Genomic DNA, 23,283 nt, shown 5'->3' with positions numbered 1-23,283 from the left:
CCGAGGTACAAAATAACACATTCAAATACAAGAACATATCATTTAACTTGTTAGACGCTTTTATCCAAAGCGACGTACATACTCAACACTGTGGGCAATCCCCACAGGAGCACTTTGGGGTGAAGTGTCGACGATATGCTGACTGCAGTGGGGTTTGAACCTGCTGTGACCCCCTGATCCCAACGCACAAACCACTGCGCCACACGCCCCCATCAGCACACTCAATAATGACAAAAAAACCGTTTACTTCAAAAATAACCGTTTACAGAATTCAAACCGCTCTCCTGGTGTTTGCCTTTGCTGCTCAGCCAGAGAAACTCAGGTGATGATTGGGTGGTGCAGAGAGGAGCTGGTGTAGTGTGTGTCTGGCCTAACAGACTCCCCCCTGCTGTGTGCGGCGCCCCCTTTAGGCCTGTCAGAGAAGAGCGTAGAGAAGATTGTAGCTAAGCAGGCAGCGATAGGCTGGTCGGCTGCTCTCTGTCCAATAACTCACTGCTTTGGACCAGAGCTGGAGATGGCACTGAACACCGAGCAGGAGGAGAAGAGGCTGCTGAGGGAGCAGATCCACGCCCTGGAGGTACACACACACACACACACACACACACACACACACACACACAAAGTACGTGCACAGAACACATACACACACATACACACAGTACGTGAACAGAACACACGCACATGCACATAACACACATGCACACAAAAAACACACACACACGCACACCACTGTATTGATCACACATCTACTCACTCTTTACTTCAGCTGCTATAAAACAAGTTCACAGAAAACCAGACGACACTCGACCGACACAACGACACTCTCAAGGAGCCCATTAGAAAACGTCAACAGGCTATTTACAAGTAGCGAACAAACTAAATGAGTTATCCCTGATATTTTATTTTAATATATCCGATGTACTTCGATTTTAGTTTTGTTTTTTAACATTCACAGTTTTTTTTATTGATCAAAATTGTATTTCTTTTCTTTTTGTTTGTTTGTTTTGAATGTGAAGCATTTTGGGGCTACACGTCTTCAGGAAAGATGCTTTGTAATTAAATCAAGTTAAAATATATCACAATTTACTTATATTACTACAAAAAAACGATGTAGATTACTGTAGCTCTAATTTCTCTACAAATTATCCCACAATTCAACATGTTTCCTGAAGTCCAGTTTTCTCATATTTTCACCAGGCGGGTGCTTTGGTCAAGTATTTAAATGACCACCTGCTATTTATATATAAAATAAAGGGTTTATAGAAATGTGGTATACCTCCTACAACCAGAGGGTTCTGCTACCTCAAGTTTGTGAGAAATCTGGACTTTCTGGAGTTCAATTTGCCAAATGTGCCACTCCCAAAAACACGAGAGAAAGGCCTGTGTGTGTGTCTTGTAGTGTAGATTTAAATGCTTGTTTATATGTGTAAACAAAACCGTTGCTCTGTTGTTCTCTTGACTCTGAAACTACTAACACATTTCCTCCTGTCTGCCTGCAGGCGTCCAAACAGGCAGAAATCACCAAACTGCAGGAAGAGATAACAAAGGTAAATGATCAGGACGCCTTCATTGATCGATTGATTCACTTAATTGAGCTACTGGTTTGACTCCTGGCTAATTGGAGACTGATTACAACCCAACGAGTGAATATCAGAAGTTCATCACAATGTTGTTAACGTCCTGCCTGTCTCTTCTCCAGCTGACTGACAAGTTAAAGAAGAAGCAGGAGAGGTGAGACACCTTTTTAAAGTTGTACTGATAGTCACATCTGCTCGTCATCTAAACTGTAAATGCATACTTATTTTTACTGTAACGTCAGAAAAGGTTGAATTCACAGCAGAGTGTTTTGAATTATAATTAAAAGAGATCTTTATTTACCACTTATCTCCTCTCGGTGGCTTTCAAGTCAAATATAGAAGCGTTGTAAAAGTCAGACTGGATGAAATTAACTTAAAGCAGATGTTTATCTGATTGAATTCCAGACGGAACAGATAAGATAATGAAGTGCTGGATTATAACGTGTGCTTCTCTCTTGTAGTTTTCAGCGTCTGCAGGGAGAGAAGGAGGCTCTGTACAACGACAGCAGGTCAGAACTGAGATTATAATACTTCCACTACTACTACTACTACTACTACTACTACTACTGCTATTACTACTACTACTACTACTACTGCGATTATTACTACTACTACTACTACTACTACTGCTACTACTACTACCACTACTACTACTGCTATTACTACTACTACTACTACTACTACTACTACTACTACTACTGCTATTACTACTACTACTACTACTACTACTACTACTACTACTGCGATTATTACTACTACTACTACTACTACTACTGCTACTACTGCTACTACTGCTATTATTACTACTACTACTACTACTACTACTACTACTACTACTGCTATTACTACTACCACTACTACTACTGCTATTACTACTACTACTACTGCTACTACTACTACCACTACTACTACTGCTATTACTACTACTACTACTACTGCTATTATTACTACTACTACTACTACTACTACTACTACTACTACTACTACTACTACTACTACTACTGCTATTACTACTACCACTACTACTACTGCTATTACTACTACTACTACTGCTACTACTACTACCACTACTACTACTGCTATTACTACTACTACTACTACTACTACTACTACTACTACTACTACTACTACTACTACTACTACTGCTATTACTACTACTACTACTACTACTACTACTACTACTACTACTACTACTACTACTGCTATTACTACTACTACTACTACTACTACTACTACTACTACTACTACTGCTACTACTACTACTACTACTACTACTACTACTACTACTATTACTTCTACTCCTGCTCCTAAGGCCCAGATAAAAGCATTACATCACGTTTGTCTCCGCAGCCATGCAGCTCTTCTGTAGTCCACTAGTTACTGAACGAGATGTTCTGACGGTGAGCTGTAATGACACACAGCGGAATTAACTATTTATATTAAGACTGACTCTATACTGTGTGAGACGGTCTAAATGTCTTTTTAAGGGTATCATTCTTATTCTATTCTCTTATTATTAATGAATTACTTAATAAAACGTAATATAAATACACACTACATGTACATTAACATCAATTAACAATATCATCTTTAGAAAAGAAATCATAAATAAGGAATAAGATACACTACTACTGCAAATGTTACTACTTCTGCTGTTGTTACTACTATTACAAATACTACTACTTCTTTACAGCTACCATAAGTACTTTTACGGCTATATTGACCTACCTGGTGCCCATGGTTACGCTGTTTGTTGTTTTTATGTGTCTGCAGGACAAAGATTGATGAGATCAACCAAAGAAAAGAAGAAGAGCTGAAGGCCACGAACATCCGCATCCAGAAACTCCAGTCAGACGTCCTGGCAGCCAATCAGGTGAGAGCTCAGTCACACAGTGTGTGTGTGTGTGTGTGTGTGTGTGTGTGTGTGTGTGTGTGTGTGTGTGTGTGTGTGTGTGTGTGTGTGTGTGTGTGTGTGTGTGTGTGTGTGTGTGTGTGGGGGGGGTGTGGGGGTGAGAGTGTGTGTGTGTGTCTCTCTTTGACTTGTGTGTGTTTTGTTTCAGGTGACAGGTGAGCTGAGGGAGCAGCTGCAGAGCAAAGAGAAAGAACATGAACTGGCTCTGCACACACTGAGAGACCAGGTAACACACACACACACACACACACACACACACACACACACACACACACACACACACACACACACACACACACACACACACAAGAAGGACTGATTGTTGAAAGAATGGTAGGAAACCTCTGAAGACAGTGTAGTGTAGCAATCTTCTCAAGATCACCTCTCACACATTTGTAACGAATAAAACTGCAACACCGATCAGGAAACTGGCAAACGAGTGTGAAGTCAAACCTGTTTTTCATTCACACTCAATTACATGTCTTTCCTTGACATGAGGGAGGGAGGGAGATGAGGGAGTGAGGAAGGGAGGTGAGGGTTAAAGGGAGGCATTTGATGAAATGAGACACCAGTAGGAACTTTGACTCTGTTCTGTCACTTTTCTGTGAACACCTTTCCCTGCCAAAGTGATTCGCTCATGAACAAATGTATTTTCAACAGCAAACATAAACATAAAAATAACATAAACAAAACTCAAGCTATTTTATATGACGTTCAAAAATGTATAGAAAATATATTTCTAGCATCGCTTTGGCAGTGGAACAGCCCTGTGTCTATTTCTGCCTGTGTTTCTGACTCTATCCTTCTCTTGTCCTCCTCTGCTCTTATTCTCTTACTTTGGTCCATGTTTTTACTGATCATTTTCTCTACTTTATTGGTACTTTTCTGTCGTTTCTCTTTGCTTGGCTCTCTCTCTCTCTCTCTCTCTCTCTCTGCCCCTCCCCTACCTGTGGTGATCGGTACTGCAGGTAGCCAATCAGAGTGCAGTGAGTCAGGAGCAGGTGGACAGCATCCTGCAGGAGAACGATGCTCTGAGGACAAACCTAGCTGCTCTCGAACAGGTAACAAACCTGGAAAACCTAGGACCCCTAGGGGTACGTTGGAGTACTGCAGGGGGTACGCGGACCCCTAGGGGTACGTTAGAGTACTGCAGGGGGTATGCGGACCCCTAGGAGTACGTTGGAGTACTGCAGGGGGTACGCGGACCCCTAGGGGTACGTTGGAGTACTGCAGGGGGTACGCGGACCCCTAGGGGTACGTTAGAGTACTGCAGGGGGTACGCGGACCCCTAGGGGTACGTTGGAGTACTGCAGGGTGTACGCGGACCCCTAGGAGTACGTTGGAGTACTGCAGGGGGTACGTGAGATTTATTTGATGTTAATGAAAAGGAAAAAAAAGTAACGAAGTCTGAGCAGTGTGGGTTTTATATTAACAGAGTTACACATATTTCAAAACGCGAAGTGTAATAACTGCCGTGGCCTGTCACTGAGAATAACAAAGATCCTCAGTGAAGCACAAGCCCATGTTTCTCACTAACTTGTAAGTACAACTTATTAGAAAGATCAGTTCAATGCAACTAATGTCGTCTCAGTGTTATTGCATGATGTTAAAATTGCTTTGCCATGAATTTAGTGGTGGATTGTAAACATTTGAAATGTAGCATTTAAGTGTTTCTCAGTTACAATGTTGTTGTTTTAATAAATCAGACACTGATGGTATAGCACTGTACTGTACCTCTTTAAATAGGCATTTCTTCCCTAACAAATTGTGTTTGCGCTGATCAGGGGGTGCTTGGCTGAATTTCTTTTTCAAAGGGGGTACATTATGGAAAAAAGTTTGGGAACCCCTGCCCAAACTTTTTTCAGTAATGTACCCCCTTTGAAACATCTTCTCAGCCAAGCACCCCCTGACCGACCCCGGACATTTTTGATAGAAAAAGCCTATTTAAATCATTACAATATAATGATGTTCCATCAGTGAGTGATTGATTAACTCCTTGATGCATGAATTACAACAAACTAAGGATATTTTCATCTTTATGCATGGAAAAAAAAGAAGATAACGAAAATAAATTAAAACAGATTTTTCCAAGGATTTGTTAAACATGTATCACTTCAATTAAAAAATTGAAGTGATACATGTTTAACAAACCAATACAAACAAACAATGAACAAAATGATATTATGAAAAACTATCGAATACAATACACACATTTGACTAGTTTATATGAGGACCCCCTTAATGGTTCTAGGAATATTTTATATAAAATTGTGTTTTCTATTTAACTTATTGTATTAAGATTATTTTTGTAATCATGCATGTTAATTTTTTTAATTAACCTTTTATTTATCTCACATACCCCCTGCAGTACCCCAACGTACCCCTAGGGGTCCGCGTACCCCCATTTGAGAATCACTGATCTAAAACACCAGCAATGCTCTGAGGAAATAAAAGAGGTTCTAAAAAATGGATTAAATCTTGTTTTCTGAACCTTTTTTTAATAGAATGATATACGTAACCATAACATATAGAAAAATGTCTCAAACATGTATACAAACGTATAGCAAAATATAGTTTTGGACCTTCTTGTTCTACACCTATAATCATTCTTTAAAAAGCATTTTCTTAAACCTACAAAGCTAGAAAATATGAATTTCAGCTACAGTTCACTCAGTATGGATTGTAACCCGTCTTTCAGGAGAACAGTGCTCTGAGGACTAATCTGAGCGCTCTGGAACAGGTAACTATACCTCAGACCTGAACTAGAACCCTCTTTTAGAACCTTAACCTTAGAACCACAGTCTAAACTAATGTTAACCCCCGGTTTCTGCATAGAACACAAAGCTAGATACCTTTTTTAAATGCAGTAAAACCTCCCCGTGTTTGCTGCTGGACTAATCCTTATCATAACCACAGCTGCAGTCAGTGTTGCTGAGCAGTTGGAATTAACACCATCTCACCTGCGTCACTCAGGCAATGATACAGAACGTTATAGTCAAAGTGTGCCATTAAAGCAGGTAATGGCCTGTTGTCCCGTACTATCTAATGCATCTTTAGTCGTGGATAATGTGCTATTAGCTTCTGTCTCCCGCCGCTCCCTGCTGTAACTCACTGACCCGTTTGTGTCTTTCATCAAACAGCTTTTAACTGAATCCAAACTAAACTACTCTGTTCAACTCTGCTCTTTGCCCATCGCCATCATCAGACTCAGCTCGAGTGTGGAAGTATTTAGAAAAGTGAATAAAGTAAGTTGTGATTTTCAGATCCAGACGGTGAAGACGCAGGAGATGAATCTGTTGCGTGAGCAGCAGGAGGCGCTGACCCTGGATCTGCAGCAGAGACGAGCCGAGCAGGAGAGTCTTCTGAACCAGAGGGACGACCTGGACTCACAGCTGCAGGTCACACACACACACACACACACACATACATACATACATACATACATACATACATACATACATACATACATACATACATACATACATGCACGCACGCACGCACGCACGCAATATATCCCATGAGATGATATAAATGTTTCTATAGTAAAACCTTCCCCTTAAATATTTCTAGTGATATAAATGAAGCCAGCATTGCTTTAGAGGCACATTAGACTTATATTTTTGTATCAATGTGATGAATCAGATTGAGTTTGGAGGCAAGTATTCCTCAAACTTTTTCATACCAAAAAACACTCGCGGACCACCTAACTCCACAAATATCCAAAAACACATCGTTTTTTACAAATCGCCTGAAAATGGTACAAACAAGTGGCAGCATGTGTGATGAAGGTGTTGCTCTGGGCTATATCATGCAATCGAAAGTGAAACTTAAGCTCGCTCCATTGCGGAGATATTCCCGCGAGAGTGCGGAAAACTTAAATGTATTTATTTATTTCAAATGTGAAATGTTACCAATATACTCACGGACCACTAGGGGGCGCTCACGGACCACCAGTAGTCCGTGGACCACACTTTGAGAAGCACTGCTCTAGCTAAACCAAATCAGAAAGACATGCTTTTTTTTTTTAATAGTTTCTCATTTCAGTTTCAAGAACGTGTTTTTTCTCTTAAAGAGTTGTCAAACTGCAGGATCAGCAAGTTGAGGCTCATTCAGTCAGATGTATTGGACATTTAATCACACACAGATGTGTAAGTTAAAGAGCAACATGAGCAATATTTCACTTTTTGTTTTGTCATGTTGGAAAAACAACGGGGCCGTCTACCCTTTAGTTATTTAGACATGTGCAAAGACCAGTTAACAGTCCAAGGCAACGAAAGGTGCTGCAGAGAAATGCTATCTGTCTATTTTCTCTTAATGTGTTTCAACTGTTCTTCCTTACATATTGCCTTTGTGACCTCGGTGAAAAGGGAAGATGCAATTGAGGGAAACATGGATTTAAAGGAAGTGAGATGTGGTCGTTTCAATTTCTCTTTCCCTTCCCTTCCTTCTTCAGGAGTCGAGTTTTGCCAACAGGAAGTTGTTGGAGCAGCTAACAGAGGAAGGACAAGAGAAGGACAAACTGCTCAAAGATCTGGACGAGTCCAAGAAGGTACACACACGCACACACACACACACACACACACACACACACACACACACACACACACACACACACACACACACACACTGTTTGAATACACACTCACTTTTGTGACGTGCATAAAGACACATTAAGCTTCTGAACATGGTGTGTGTGTGTGTGTGTGTGTGTGTGTGTGTGTGTGTGTGTGTGTGTGTGTGTGTGTGTGTGTGGTGTGTGTGTGTGTGTGTGTGTGTGTGTGTGTGTGTGTGTGTGTGTGTGTGTGTGTGTGTGTGTGTGTGTGTGTTGTGTGTGTGTGTGTGTGTGTGTGTGTGTGTGTGTGTGTGTGTGTGTGTGTGTGTGGGGGGGTTGTGTAGACGGCAGAGAAGAGGAAGGCCATGTTGGATGAAATGGCAGTGCAGCTGATGCAGGAGAAGTCCGACCACAAGGAGGCGCTGTCTGACCTCAAACTGCAGCACGAGAAGGAGGTGAGGGGGTTTATAGATACAGTCTAAGTTTGAGACATTATCTCTTCTCATCTCCTCCCACTCCTTTCCTTGTTTCCCCTCCTTGATACATTTTGTTTCCTCTCCTTGATACATTTTGTTTCCCCTCCTTGATACATTTTGTTCTTCTCTTTGATACATTTGGTTTCCTCTCCTTGTTGCTTCTTGTTTCCCTTTTTTTGTTTCCTCTTACTCTTTCCTCCCCTCTCTTCTACTGGTTTTGCCTTCTCGTTTCCTCTCATGGTTTTTCTGTTCTTGTTTCCTCTCCTTATGTACTTTCTCCTGTCCTTGTTGCCTCTTTTGCTCTCTCTCATCTCCTTGTTTCCTCTCCTCCCCTCTCAGGTCCTCGGGGTGAGGGCTCGATATGAGAAGGAGCTCCGAGGCCTTCACGAAGACAAGAACCGCTCCGAGGAGGAGATCCGACAGCAGCTGAGAGATGAAAAGGTAAACGGAGTAGGAAGAAGGGCCAACATATCTGGGGAAAGACGTTTGACAAGTGTGTATCAAACGTCATCACAGATAAATGGTAGTGTCCATGTATGGTTCTTATATCTGTGTGTGTGTGTGTGTTTGAGGCGCGGTCGAAGGCGCTGGAGGGGCTGCAGCAGCGGGTCGAGGAGCTGCAGGCTCAGGTTCTGTCCATGGAGGGAACCAAGGGATGGTTCGAGAGACGACTGAAGGAGGCCGAGGTCAGTCCCACACACACCTGGAGCACATTCTTTTCTTTAATGCTTTATTTATTGGTTTTTCCCCACACATATAACCGGAGAGAATACAGAGTACAAATGCAGGTGCTTTATACACAAGATATGAATGGATAGTTGGGTCGGTCTGAAGGGGAGGGGCTTAGCCTGACCCTGGTGAAAGGGGTGGAGGAGGGTTGCGTGAAGTCACCTGAAATGACAGCTGTCAGAGGGGAGAGCAGATTTAAAAGGGTTAACGGAGCGCTGTGATAGGCTTTTGAGAATAGAGCGAAGTGATTGGTTAAGCTGGGGAGTGACGCCCCCGATCACTTGAGAGGAGAGAGAGTAGTAACATAGACATACTAAATGAATGAATAAAGAAGGTCTTCCTGGTGGAACTTGCGCTGAGCTTCATTAGCAATGACAAAGATAAACCAAAATACACAAGGCAGACGGATACAGAAAACCCCTAAGACCCTCCCCCCCCCCCCCCCCCCTCCCACCTCCACAGGGCCACACTGTGCAGTCATCGTCAAAAAAGGAGAAATAAAGATTCACCTGAAGAGCATTCAATAGTTTAGAAAAAAAATAGTATAGCATTCCACTTCTTCCCCACTCACAAGATCTCCTACTCTTATTGGGATATGCTAAGAACTCTGCTTATCTTTGACAAGTCATACTATATTTAATGCCTCAGAATACATTCAAATCTGTGTCCCCTGATATATAATCTAATTAGGATGGTGGAGGGAAAGTAACACAAACACGAACATCTTTACAAAAAACGATGTTTCGTAAATAATAGCTTGATTTGTCTACTAAAGGCTGCTGAGGCCACAAGTTAGCTTCAGGTACATTTAGGAATACATTTTTACACAAAAGGACCATTTCTCCTCCACAGATATCAAAATACTGTAATATTTAATATAATATAACTCGGATAGCTGCAGCGATAACAATCCAGGGTGTGTGACTCCAGGTTACAGCCAGGTGCAACAGAGCAATACATACATAAAAAAGAAAATTCCCTGGCATTGTGGCTTTGATTTTCTTCCTCTGTATTTTTAAACTGCTCTCCGTCTTTTAGGAACGTATTTATAAACATGTGGGCTACTCCTAACTAACTGAATGTAATTCATTATTTGGCATTTCTTTCTGCAGGAGAACATCGAGAGGAAGACTCTGGAACATCAGGAGGAGGTCGAGCGGCTGCAGAAAGAACACACACTCCAGCTGGAGGTACACACACACACACACACACACACACACACACACACACACACACACACACTCTTAACCAGAGATACTTACACACACAAATGTTTTTTCAGAACAAAATGTTTAAGAAAGTATTTTGTAATATAAATAACAAGTGTGTGTGTGTGTGTGTGTGTGTGTGTGTGTGTGTGTGGTGTGTGTGTGTGTGTGTGTGTGTGTGTGTGTGTGCGCGTCTAATTGAATGTTCTAATTAAAGCGTAGTTGTCTCCATGGTAACTTGGACAGGTTAACGCGTGTTAACAGCAGATGAGAGGAGGCGGCTGGTGTGAGCGCTGACAGTCTGCTGCAGAGACTCTGAACGTTCACACTGTCTGTCCGCATGTTGCAGCAAACACTCTCTGATGCTCTGCAAGAGAACCATGACCACGGTTCTGCTTCTGGGTTCTGCTTCAGGGTTCTGGTTCAGGGTTCTGGGTTCTGCTTCAGGGTTCTGCTTCTGGGTTCTGGGTCAGGGTTCTGCTTCAGGGTTCAGGGTTCTGGTTCAGGGTTCTGCTTCAGGGTTCTGGTTCAGGGTTCTGGGTTCTGCTTCAGGGTTCTGCTTCTGGGTTCTGGGTCAGGGTTCTGCTTCAGGGTTCTGCTTCTGGGTTCTGCTTCAGGGTTCTGCTTCAGGGTTCTGGGTTCTGCTTCTGGGTTCTGCTTCAGGGTTCTGCTTCAGGGTTCTGGTTCTGGGTTCTGGGTCAGGGTTCTGCTTCAGGGTTCTGCTTTATGGTTCTGGGTTCTGGTTCAGGGTTCTTCTTCTGGGTTCTGGTTCAGGGTTTTGGTTCGGGTTCTGGGTTCTGCTTCAGGGTTCTGGGTTCTGCTTCAGGGTTCTGCTTCAGGGTTCTGGTTCAGGGTTCTGCTTCAGGGTTCTGCTTCAGGGTTCTGGTTCTGGGTTCTGGGTCAGGGTTCTGCTTCAGGGTTCTGCTTTAGGGTTCTGGGTTCTGGTTCAGGGTTCTTCTTCTGGGTTCTGGTTCAGGGTTCTGCTTCAGGGTTCAGGTTCTGGGTTCTACTTCAGGGTTCTGGTTCTGGGTTCTGCTTCAGGGTTCTGGTTCTGGGTTCTGCTTCAGGGTTCTGCTTCAGGGTTCAGGTTCTGGGTTCTACTTCAGGGTTCTGGTTCTGGGTTCTGCTTCAGGGTTCTGCTTCAGGGTTCAGGGTTCTGCTTCAGGGTTCTGGTTGTGGGTTCTACTTCAGGGTTCTGGTTCCTCTTCTGTTGTTTCTGCCTTGTCTGACAGCATTGAGAAAATACCCAGTGTGTTAGAGGTGTGGATGTTATATTGAGTACAGTACATTTGAGATACTTGTACTTCAGTTGAGTATTATAATGTCTTTATACTTCTACTCAACTACATTTATCTGACAGCTTAACTTACCTAACTGATTAATATCTCTGCACACAAGACCTGTGAACATGTGCATCTCAAAACAATAAGTACGTTATTCACTTTTTAATAGAAAGATAAGTAATGTGATACAACATTGTTATTTATGTATTTTGAGATTTGGACTAAAACACATTGTGACGGTGTCGTTTGGACTCGGTGTGCGACTAGTTTCTGATGCTTTAGTGACAGACAGTCAAAATACCTATTATACTTTAACTTCCTTCCCCTGATTTAACTATTATTAGTGCAGTATTAGTACCTTTGAAATACTTCCTAGCACACTGCTTCCTTGTCTGATCCTTGTTGTGCGTCAGCGTCATTTTAAAGCTGAGATAATGAAGGGTTTTTAGGCTCTGGAAGGTTTTTACAAACATTCAACCCCGGCCCTCTTTAGAGTAAGGTATCTCTCTTATGCTAGACCAGAGCATTGGAGGAATGTCACTAAGTTATTTAACTTGAGTACCACACAGTACTTATAGCACCTTTCATGCATGGATGCAGCTTAACAGAACAAGATGAGATGCAGAAAATACAAGTAGTACTCAAGTAAAAGGAAAGAAAATGTCAAAATGTTTCTTTATTTCAACTTGTGAGGAAAATAAGAGTTTGTCTTTACACTAAAATTAACAAAGAAATTCACAAAAAAATGCATGCCTTTTTATAAATACAGATAAAAAAACTGAATAAACCCATTATCCCCAAACAATTAACTCTGCAGATTAAAAAACATCATGTCCTAAAGGAAGCACTTACCTTCCTTATCATAAGAGTTGATAAGGAACCAATAAAGCACCGCCCGCCGTGCATCATGGGATATGTCAGTGTGGATGTAACAAAGTACTCTCAGCCAATCGGATAACCCGGCTGACTCTGCGGCCCTCTGAGGAAACAGTTCCAGAGGGGGGGGGGGGGGGGGTGGTGGGTGTGTGTGTGTGTGTGTGTGTGTGTGTGTGTGTGTGTGTGTGTGTGTGTGTGTGTCCTGGATAACAGCCTGCTACAAGGCGCTGAACGAGGAAACTTAATAGGAAAAGTTAATTAATGATGGAGGAAGTCTAATGAGCGGCAGGTCGGGTGTTCTGCAGGAACGCAGAGTGTCGTGGGTTTGAGTTTCAGACGCCACGAGTTCCTTTTCTGACACAAACAAGGTGTTAAAAATAATCACGCCATACATCCGTCTGTTTCTGGTAGACTCTGATCTCTCAAGTTCCATCACTTTCACACCAAAGTTGATTTGTATTAAAAGCCTTTATAGCTCATACATATTCATGGTATTATGTCAAACAGAAATGTGCACTTTAAAAATACTTGGATTTGATTAAAAGCGAAAAAGACAATCATCTTTTCCTTTTTAAGAGACCCTATAATGCTCATGATCAGCGTGCGTGCGTGCGTGCGTGCCATTACAGTGAATTAACAGACTTGCTTGTGTTCCAGGAGAACTACATGTTTCTTAATTCTCCTTCAGGTGGGCGGCTGCAGCCTGGAGGAGTTTTCAATGTAGATTTCTTTTTTGTCAAATTAATTAGCCGCAGAAGATTAGAGGGGAATTAAATGTCGGGTTTTTTTTAAGTTAATCCCTGAGTCAGCTGGATTTAGAGTGAGGGGGCACCGCTGGAGATGGAGGTTTAGACTTCTTTAAATGTTTCCATTCACCAGGAGAGCACAGGGATCACAGGAAGAAAAGTTTCTAAGATAGATTGCTGGCTGCATTTTCTTTTGTCTTTTCTGAGTTTTGTAAATCATAATTTACTAAATGAAATAATTTCACATAGTCTTACTGACATTCTTTTTAATCCAAACAACATAGATGAAGTCAATATTTTAAATGATACTACTATATATTATTTATTACATTTGTGTGGTAATACATTTATTTGTAGAGTGCTTTTCAAGGTACTCAAAGACACTACATATACAGGGTAGAATTCATTTTAAATTAAAAGTATTACTTACAAAAATCATGTAATTTAGCATTGAATTAAATATATTTCTATAAACTTTTGTACATTTCTTTTTAGTCGTGGGGTCACCTCCCACTGGTTAAAGTCAAATCCGTCGCTGCACTCACGTTGATATACAGGACTTATGTTGTATTCTGAAACCGAGGGAACAATGTGATTCTGTTTGAGATTCAGAGTTCCTTGTGTTGTGTTTCCCCCAGTATGAAGATAGAGAAATGTCCTCACGTGTCTCCGTGTCTGTGTGTCCTGCAGGAGAAGCAGACGGAGATGGAGGGGTTGAAGCAGCAGCTGCAGGAGGTGGAGAAACAGAAGGAGGAGCACAACGCCGCCATGGAGAAACTCAAACAGGTAACAGGAGAAACTCAGTGGGGATGGATATGAGAATGTGGAGATAGTCATTCAGTTTATTTTATTCACAAACAGGTGAAAACAAAAAGACCATTTGGAGATAGTATGTGTGATGGGTATTCAAAATATACATCACGAACAAATCTAGAACTGGAGAGAGAAACATTAGAAGCTAAAAACAAACTAACACTAACCCAATACAAAGGGGCTTTATTGGCATGACCACATTTTAAACATAGTATAAAGCATTCCTCACAAGGCGTTATAACAGAACAAAGACAAAAAGAAACACTAAAATAAAAGTGAACATGTGAAGCTAAAATTCATCTAAATGCTCTCAAAACATTGATTAATCAAGTACACATGTTAGTGTTAAATAGGTAAGATAAAATATACTTAAAGGGGACCTATCATGCAAAATGCACTTGCTGATGTCTTGTATACATAAAGATGTGTCCCCGGTGTGTCGGGGAACTCACGCAGCATCAGAAAATAAAACCCTCTCTCTTTTCCTCCGTACTCAAATCTCTAAAAACGGGGAACAACGGAGCTGATCCAGATTTGCGTCCGATATGACGTAACATCTGAAATGTGGACCCACGGCCCAATCAGAAACGTTGCTATCAGAAACAATGCCCGACTGCTTTGGACGTAATATGGTCGGTGTTTACATTAGCATCGCTAGCACTCAGAGCTAACCTGTACTGGAGAGCATGTGTGTGAAGAAGCAGGAAGTAGAAAGGAACTCACCTTGTGGTGTAACCGGCAAGAGAGAAAGCCTTTGAGCTCCAGACTGTTTCAGATCCTTGATAATCCATGATATGGCGTTTCATCACGGCAGCATTTAGTTTAGACGGTAGCTGCCGGGTCCCGCATGAGCTCAGACCCCTCCTTTTTAAAACTTTATACCCAGAATCAGCACTTTAGATACAGGAAGTGAAATAGAGGGATATGAAGCATGGCTAGAATGGGTGATCTGTTTGGTATTTTGAGCAAAACACTTCATAGACATGTTTTTTATATATTTGTATATATCTGAGACCTGTGCTATTGCCTAAAAATAGCATGATAGGTGACCTTTAACTTTAAAGGAACATTTAAGAGATTGTTTTACCTAGAGATGCATTTTATTAAACCCAAGAGAAATGATTGTCTAGCAGTTACATTAGAAAGTAGGAAAGATGAAGCATATGAAATATCAATAAGGTGCTGAAGTCTGATCAGGTTTTGAAGAAAACCCTGACCTTCTCAAATCTCCTCAGATCTTTTGAAACATTTAAAATTAGCCAGCAAGTTGCTGCTCCCTGCCTTTTGTTTAGTTGTATGCTTTGCTTTGCTCTTGTTGCATCTTCTTCAATGGTGCTATATAAATACACTTATACTAACTTAACATCTGAAAAAGTGCTACGGTGCTATAACAAAAGAATACTTATCTGCATCAGCATTTAGGAAAACTATATACTGTATATATTTTTAAGTGTGGTGGTATTCATGTTTTATTCTTTGTCTCTTTAACCTCCATCGATCTGTTGTTGTCTCTGCAGGAGATAAAGGACACTGTGGACGGGCAGAGGATTTTAGAGAAGAAGGGAAGTGCAGCGGTGAGTAAATGTCTATCGACTGATGTTTCCACACACAGACACACACACACACACAGACACACACACACACACACACACACACACACACACACACACACACACACACACACACACACACACACACACACACACACACACACACACACACACACACACACAGCAGAGTGATGGACTGACGGAGAGACAGACAGACAGGTGGATGCTTAGGAGGTGTGGAATTTGAATGGAGATGAGGGAATAACAGAGTATATTTTGCAGATTAATTGAAGAGCAGCCATGCATGGAAACTAATATTTAGAAAGTAAATCTCTGACCCTGTGTGTGTGTGTGTGTGTGTGTGTGTGTGTGTGTGTGTGTGTGTGTGTGTGTGTGTGTGTGTGTGTGTGTGTGTGTGTGTGTGTGTGTGTGTGTGTGTGTGTGTGTGTGTGTGTGTGTGTGTGTGTGTGTGTGTGTGTGTGTGTGTGTGTGTGTGTGTGTGTGCAGCTGAAGGACTTGAAGCGGCAGCTGCAGCTGGAGAGGAAGAGAGCGGACAAACTGCAGGAGAGACTGCAGGAGATCCTGACCAACAGCAAGACCAGGACAGGTACCTGAACGCACCGTTAAACACCCTGGACATGTTGGAGCAGAGGGTGAACTGAAGGTAATGTCACTTCACCCTCTGCTCTAACATGTCCACTACATTGGAGTGGTCATATTCTCTGAACCATATTCAGCCTTAACAGAATGCTTGATAAAAACAAGGCCCTGGGTCTTGCAAGGTGTTTGGCAGATTCTCCTCCAAGCGTTTCATAAAAAAGTAAACTCAGTGCTTTTTTAAATGTTCTTTTGACAACAATATCTTGACAACACATCACTACTTTTATAAGACAGACTAGCTCTCTTGCCTCTTATCTATATATCTGGGCTACTAATACTTTGTTTCACATAGTTTTCTCACCATAAGCACCTACTGGAAGACTTTGTATGAATGAGCTTCGCCGCTCAGTCTGACAGCCGAATAGCAATGAGGATAATCCACGTACGGAGATAAAAGTCAAATATCCACCGGCAGAAAAATCAAAGGTTCCCCACAAATGAGCTTTTCGTTCTCTGTTATGATAGTTTCCATCTGTAAGACAAGCTTCACCTCCAATTCCTCCAGTAACATCAGTCCTAACATTAATATGTTCCGCTCGAAGCGCTCCGAGAAGGCAACACACTGTGGTGCGTTCAGACATATTACAATGGCTGCAGCGCTTTTTCTCAAGGCTTCCACATGCGACGCCATCCACTCATTGAAAACAGATGAAATAACACGCTGGCAGTCGGTCAAACATAAATGTAAGCACAGACCCCAGTGCTTCAGAGACGTAACGCTTTCAGAGTGCTGTATACATTTTTCATTATGATTTATTTATAATCAAACATCAGCAGGGGGAACCCTTAGAAGTCTTTCTGTCTCCTCTCGTTTACAATATGGGGACATTAGAGCCGGAAGTTCCGTCAACCAACATCTAACGACAACTAAGCAATTGTCCCCCATTATATTATATGTCTCCTCCATGATTTCCTGTTTGTGTTTTTATCTTGTTCTGTTGCCTATTAGCTTTTTTTTTTTTTTAATTGTACGGTGTCCTTGGGTGTCATGAAAGGCGCCTAAAAATAAAATGTATTATTTATTATTATTAATTGTCACATGTCTCTCGGCCAAATAACACCCAGGATTTCAGGACTTGATCAGATCCCATTCCGCTCTGTTGCTAATTAGAGGAACAACCCCGGTGTAAAGATAGTGAACCCAGCTCTGACTGTCTGTGAGTGCTTTAATATCTGGTGTTTTTGACACTGCATTGTTAGCGTGGTGATTCAGTTCTGACTGGATGTGTTGGTGGGGAAACACCCTTTTTCTAAACGCGGTCTATATTTAAACCCAACAGACAGAATTAGGGAATGAATGATGAATCGCGTGAAGAGCTGAAAACACGTGTGAAAGAATTGTGATATGTGTGCAGTTGTAACATCCCTCACAAAAACACATGAAACAGAAATGTCATATTCCATGTCCTCGTGGTTTCCTAATGTTTCAGCTCTGTTAATCATCTCTTCTTCTGTAGTGGTTTAATGGCACCGACTGCAGCTCTTCATCTCCATAAACCAATGAGCGCAACATTCACATAACGGTGAAAACAAGCATTCGATCATGTTTTGTTTTCTCTACATTTGGTTCAGAATACTTGGCCCCAAGCGGGAAACCCTGCCCACAGACTTCAATAATGCCCTTGTATTAGTAATGTTCCCATTTCTCTGCAACACATCGATCTGCTTAACCTCAGAGCTCCGTTCACTGTCAATGGAGCAGAACCTGACATTAAATCTAACGGGAAGAGCATTTAAATCCCAAATGGACGGCATTCTGCTTTAAATGCTTCAGTAAGGAAAGACGGCAGTTCTTAGCCAGTGTGTGTGAGTGTGTGTGTCCTACAGTAAGTGGCTGAAATGTGATTGTAACGGGTTCGATAATCGGCGGTGTGCTAACCCTGCGTCAGGAGATTCTGGCTCAGTCCGGAACCTGCTGCTCAATATTTAATGCAGAGCTCTGATTCCCTGAGCTGACTTGGACACACTGGGGTCTGCTGGCAAGACACACACACAACACACACCTGCACAGTCCGTCACTGTCCATTTCTCTGCATTTAACTGGATATTTTACACACTTAATATTTGTCTCGTTACAAATCTTTATTTATTCTCCTTTCTTTGACTTTCCTGTCATTCTTTCAGTAATACACACACACACACACACACAGAACGGGGCAGGGCAGTCCTCAGCATCATGTATAATCTATGAGGAGTGATAAATGTTTAAAAGGCTCTTCTGCACAAACCTGAGAATCAGACATTTTAAAGTAGCATACTTATCCCTCTGCCCACTCACAGCACCTGCATTAAAGGGACAGTACACTGCATTAAAGGGCGGGTTCAGTGTCTTAAAGGGACAGTGCACTGCATTAAAGGACGGGTTCAGTGTCTTAAAGGGACAGTGCACTGCATTAAAGGACGGGTTCAGTGTCTTAAAGGGACAGTGCACTGCATTAAAGGACGGGTTCAGTGTCTTAAAGGGACAGTGCACTGCATTAAAGGGCGGGTTGAGTGTCTTAAAGTGACAGTACACTATAATAAAGGGCGGGTTCAGTGTCCTAAAGGGACAGTACACTGCATTAAAGGGTGTGTTCAGTGTCCTAAAGGGACAGTGCACTGCATTAAAAGGTGGGTTCAGTTTCTTAAAGGGACAGTGCATTATAATAAAGGGCGGGTTCAGTGTCCTAAAGGGACAGTACACTGCATTAAAGGGTGTGTTCAGTGTCCTAAAGGGACAGTGCACTGCATTAAAAGGTGGGTTCAGTTTCTTAAAGGGACAGTGCACTGCATTAAAAGGTGGGTTCAGTTTCTTAAAGGGACAGTGCATTATAATAAAAGGTGGGTTCAGTGTCTTAAAGGGACAGTGCACTATAATAAAGGGCGGGTTCAGTGTTTTAAAGGGACAGTGTTCTGCATTAAACGTTGGGTTGAGTGTCATACAGGGCCAGTAGGGTTGGGTATCGTTTGAATTTCCACGATTCTGATTCCGATTCTACTTTTCGATTCCGGTTCTTAACGGTTCTCAATTCCGATTATTTGAGGGGCAGGGTAAAAAAATGATACATGCTTCTTCCACCAAAAAAATTACATTTATTCGAGAAACGTTTACACAGGTTAGTTTAAAGTAATATTCACATTAATCAGTCTGTTTATATTCACTGCTATGTAACTGTAACCTGAGAACCACTGAAGCTACAACAGTGCAACTTTGAAAGGACCCCCCCCCCCCATTTAAAAACAGTTCTTGTTGAGAAAAACAAGCATATCTGCCTTCTCAGGCATACCGGGAAGAAATGTTTGAACATTTTAAAGTAAAATGCTTCAATCTGGTGCACTTTAAGCAGAATTACTAGAGACTAGAAGGGGGTACCACTCTAAACACCCATATGAAAAAGATCGGTTTACATTTTAATAATTAAATAAGTATGTTAACATAACCAATAACCTACCATAGCCAATAACAAATACATGTAACTTATTTTATTTTTGTTGTTCATTCATATCTTATTTATAAGGAACCGGTTCTCGGTACCCAACCCTAAGGGCCAATCAACTGTGTTAAAGTGACGTGCCACTCCTAAAAAGAGTCATTGTCATAAGAAATGTCCCCTCAGCATAAACAAGTCTTGTCCTTTAGGTGGCTAAAATACGTTTTGCTTCTGCCCTTATCTATATAACTACATAGTTGACAAATATCTCTCTCTCTTCAGGTCTGGAGGAGCTGGTTCTGTCAGAGATCAACAGTCCCAGTCGGAGTCAGCCCACCGGAGACTCGTCCTCAGTCTCCTCCTTCTCCTACAGAGACATGATGAAGGAGTCCCAGCCGACCAATCAGAACAAGGTGGGTGGAGCCTGTGAAATAGAGTTTGGAAAGATTCACGTTGTTTAGCCTAGTGAAGTTTTAAATCAGAAGGAATCTGAATGGTTCAAATCAAAATGATTCCCAAACCTACTAAACTGAAAACATCCCATCCTCCTCCTCTCTCTCTAGCTGTCTCTCCTTCATTCAATTCTCCTTCCATTTTAACTTCTCTCTGTTTTTGCGTCATCATTACGCTTTGATTTGAACAGAGTCTTTGAAGTTCCTCTGTTGTTATGCGTGCGTGCGTGCGTGCGCGCGTGTCAGACAGGTTCAGTTTATGCGACTGAGTTTCTGTCATAAACACGAGACTCTGCTGAGGCCGCCGTCAGGTCATTTTACTGTGTTGTGGCGGTCGTCAAGACAAATAAGACAAATATATATATATATATACAGTCATCCAAAAAACCTTGTTTTAATTTATTTCCTAAGGCTGCATTTCAAACGAAAAAAAGTGTTCGGACTATGTGTACTGGTTTCTACGTCTGTTTCCATGAGGCAAGTTCACACTTGATTGCAGCATTGCAAATCCATGTGGCAAAGTATAAATGCCGCCTTTGATCTAAGAACAAAGAAAGACATTTTTCAAACATACAATGAATTAAAACATGACGGATGAACAATATTTGGAATTCAATATCCTGGTCTGTCACAGCCTTGGTTGACTATAGCTCTAATTGTATGATAAAAGACACTGTACTCCATGACTGTTTCCTTCTCCCCATATTTGTAAAATTGGAAATGAGAGGACGTCTCGGGCCCAATTCCCAAAATAGGAAGTGGTGCAAATCGTCCCTCGACAAAAGCCATTTGGAATTTTCCATATTAGTTTTGGTTGTTGCAGAAAATAAGGTCTGGGGCAAATACGTTTATGATACCTCCAGCTTTGTTCAGCTGGATAATCTCCACAGATTAACAACACTTTATGATCTTCAAAGTAAAAAGCTAACCGTAGGTTATAAAGGAACTACTTCACGTCACCACCGCTAAGCTAAAGGCGGCTAATGTTCGGCGTGATGACATTATCGTCTCATTTAAACACTGCCGTAGAGCAAAACGTTAAAATCTCTTCAGACCTTATTTCAGGTTTACAACCACAAACACGTTCAGAAGACCTAACACGAGATTGCTCGAGTGATGACTCGGTTCCACGTTTAGGAGTCATTCGGGGCGGTGGTGGCGAAGTCCATAGTGACTTGGCTTGGCAACTGGAAGGTCACCAGTTCAAGTCCCGGAAAGACCAAGTGCTACCGAGGTGTCCCTGAGCAAGGCACCGTTCCCTAACTGCTCCCCGGGCGCCGTACATAATGGCAGCCCACTGCTCCTAACACAGGATGGGTCAAATGCAGAGAAACCGTGTTGTTACATGGTACCTGTACTGTGACAATAAGTTGAATCTATCTATCTATCTATTCCTGCACCCCTCGATAAGCACTCTCATTGAAGCATGCTAAGGTTTCCACACCTAAGAGGCTGCACATGTGGATAACCTGAAGTCATTTTCCCTGTGCAAACTGTGTGTGTCTGATATCTAATAATGTTTTTCTCCTTTCTGTGTGTCAGTCTGGAGGAGGCAGCCCTCAGTCTCAGCGTCCGGCCGAGTTATCTGACGACGAGGTCGGGGAGTTGTTCCAGCGCCTGGCCGAGGTGCAGCAGGAGAAATGGATGCTGGAGGAGAAGGTGAGCAGCCACTTCTTACCTGTCTTCATCTCTACTAGTCTGCTTGCACTGTGAACCCGGAGATGTTGAGAACAAGTTTAATGTTAGAAATGTACCGTACGGGCACATAGAAACTACTGGATGCTAACTTGCATATGTTGGGACATTTTGCACAGTTTCATTTATATTGGCATTAATATCTATATGCAGACATACATAGGAATAGCTAGAAACATGGCTTGACGGATTGGGAAAATGTTGGTGAGGTATATTGAGGATGTTGAATACGTTTCTGACATTTTAGGATCAAACATTTAGTTTTGAGTCCCTTTTTTAAACGTAAAATCAACCCACAATTCATCAAAATCAGCCCATCAGGAGTACAAATATGGCCACTTCCTGGTTTAAACTGCCATTTATCCTGAAAATGTCAGGAATGGATTCAACATCCTCAATAACCTCCAAAATGGTCCATAGCAGCCTGTCTGCATTGTCTGCATATGATAATTAAGGCAACTTATGCTAATTGTGCAAACTGCCCAACATATGCAAGTTAGCATCCGGCAGTTTTCTATGTGCTTGGGACCCTTACTTTACATTTCCTCAACATCTCCGGGTTCACAATAAGACTCTGAGCTGCAAACAGACTTGTCAGTCTCTCTCTGAAGCCCTTCAGGATGTGTACAAAGTCAAGCAAACCTTCACCCTGTCCTCCTGTAACGTCTCCGCGCTGGTGACATTTCACCGCTTCACTTGATGCCTCGAGTCGACAGTCGGGTCAATGATCGGGTCAACAGTTCCTCCTGTTTTTAGAAGGAGGGTTATGTTTGTAGATGCATTATTAATATCCTCTGCAGCATTCAATATTTCTGATGTTTCCTCTGAGGGGTCAGGGCCTCTGCAGACGCTGCAACAATTCATCTGATTGGTGATCCACGCATTATTTATGGGCACTTAATTCTGATCAGTAGTTGTCTGCTTTCAGGAAGTATTCCATGTACACAGTCCATGTAAAATACTCAATATGTTGCAGTAAAGCTTGTACAATGCAATATAAATATCAGATGCTGAAACTTAACTCTGTAAGATATTAGAGACTAAATATTTAGAATACAAATCAAAACTCTGTGATGTGTTAGATGTGTCAGAAAAGTAATGTTTGATTAACAACAGACCAGTGCTTTAATGTAAATAAGTACATTTGCTCAAGTTCTGTAAGTAAGGGAAAGTAGAAGTACCTCAACATTTTTTAATTTCTATTTAATCCTACTTTATGCCTCTTCTCCAATACGTGTTGGATGGAGTTTTGATTATTGTTACTCTGCTCCAAGCTGTGTTTACTTTACGACTAAAATTATAAATACAAAATGTAATCAACTAATAAATGATGGTGTATTATCT

General features: G+C 41.8%; 1 protein-coding gene across 4 annotated transcripts in view; it reads left to right on the top strand.

The window, feature by feature from the left end:
- gripap1 (GRIP1 associated protein 1) overlaps positions 1-23,283 on the top strand; it is a 45,357-nt gene that overhangs the window by 9,257 nt on the left and 12,817 nt on the right. Inside the window, exons 9-27 of one of the 4 annotated variants that reach the window (XM_034086640.2) lie at positions 411-577; positions 1,500-1,547; positions 1,700-1,731; positions 2,039-2,086; positions 3,351-3,450; positions 3,638-3,715; positions 4,458-4,550; positions 6,188-6,229; positions 6,753-6,887; positions 7,943-8,038; positions 8,386-8,496; positions 8,857-8,958; positions 9,090-9,203; positions 10,359-10,436; positions 14,050-14,145; positions 15,690-15,746; positions 16,230-16,329; positions 20,075-20,205; positions 21,787-21,903. In XM_034086640.2, coding sequence (XP_033942531.1) covers positions 411-577; positions 1,500-1,547; positions 1,700-1,731; positions 2,039-2,086; positions 3,351-3,450; positions 3,638-3,715; positions 4,458-4,550; positions 6,188-6,229; positions 6,753-6,887; positions 7,943-8,038; positions 8,386-8,496; positions 8,857-8,958; positions 9,090-9,203; positions 10,359-10,436; positions 14,050-14,145; positions 15,690-15,746; positions 16,230-16,329; positions 20,075-20,205; positions 21,787-21,903 — 1,745 coding nt within the window. The remainder of the gene's footprint in view (positions 1-410; positions 578-1,499; positions 1,548-1,699; positions 1,732-2,038; positions 2,087-3,350; positions 3,451-3,637; positions 3,716-4,457; positions 4,551-6,187; positions 6,230-6,752; positions 6,888-7,942; positions 8,039-8,385; positions 8,497-8,856; positions 8,959-9,089; positions 9,204-10,358; positions 10,437-14,049; positions 14,146-15,689; positions 15,747-16,229; positions 16,330-20,074; positions 20,206-21,786; positions 21,904-23,283) is intronic. The other 3 variants (XM_034086642.2, XM_034086641.2, XM_034086643.2) reach the window with 3 other exon arrangements.

This window comes from Pseudochaenichthys georgianus, chromosome 7, assembly GCF_902827115.2.
Source record: "Pseudochaenichthys georgianus chromosome 7, fPseGeo1.2, whole genome shotgun sequence".
Classification (NCBI taxonomy): domain Eukaryota; kingdom Metazoa; phylum Chordata; class Actinopteri; order Perciformes; family Channichthyidae; genus Pseudochaenichthys; species Pseudochaenichthys georgianus.
The sequence above is the reverse complement of the archived record's forward strand: the minus strand, read 5'-3'. Positions and strand labels throughout refer to the sequence as shown.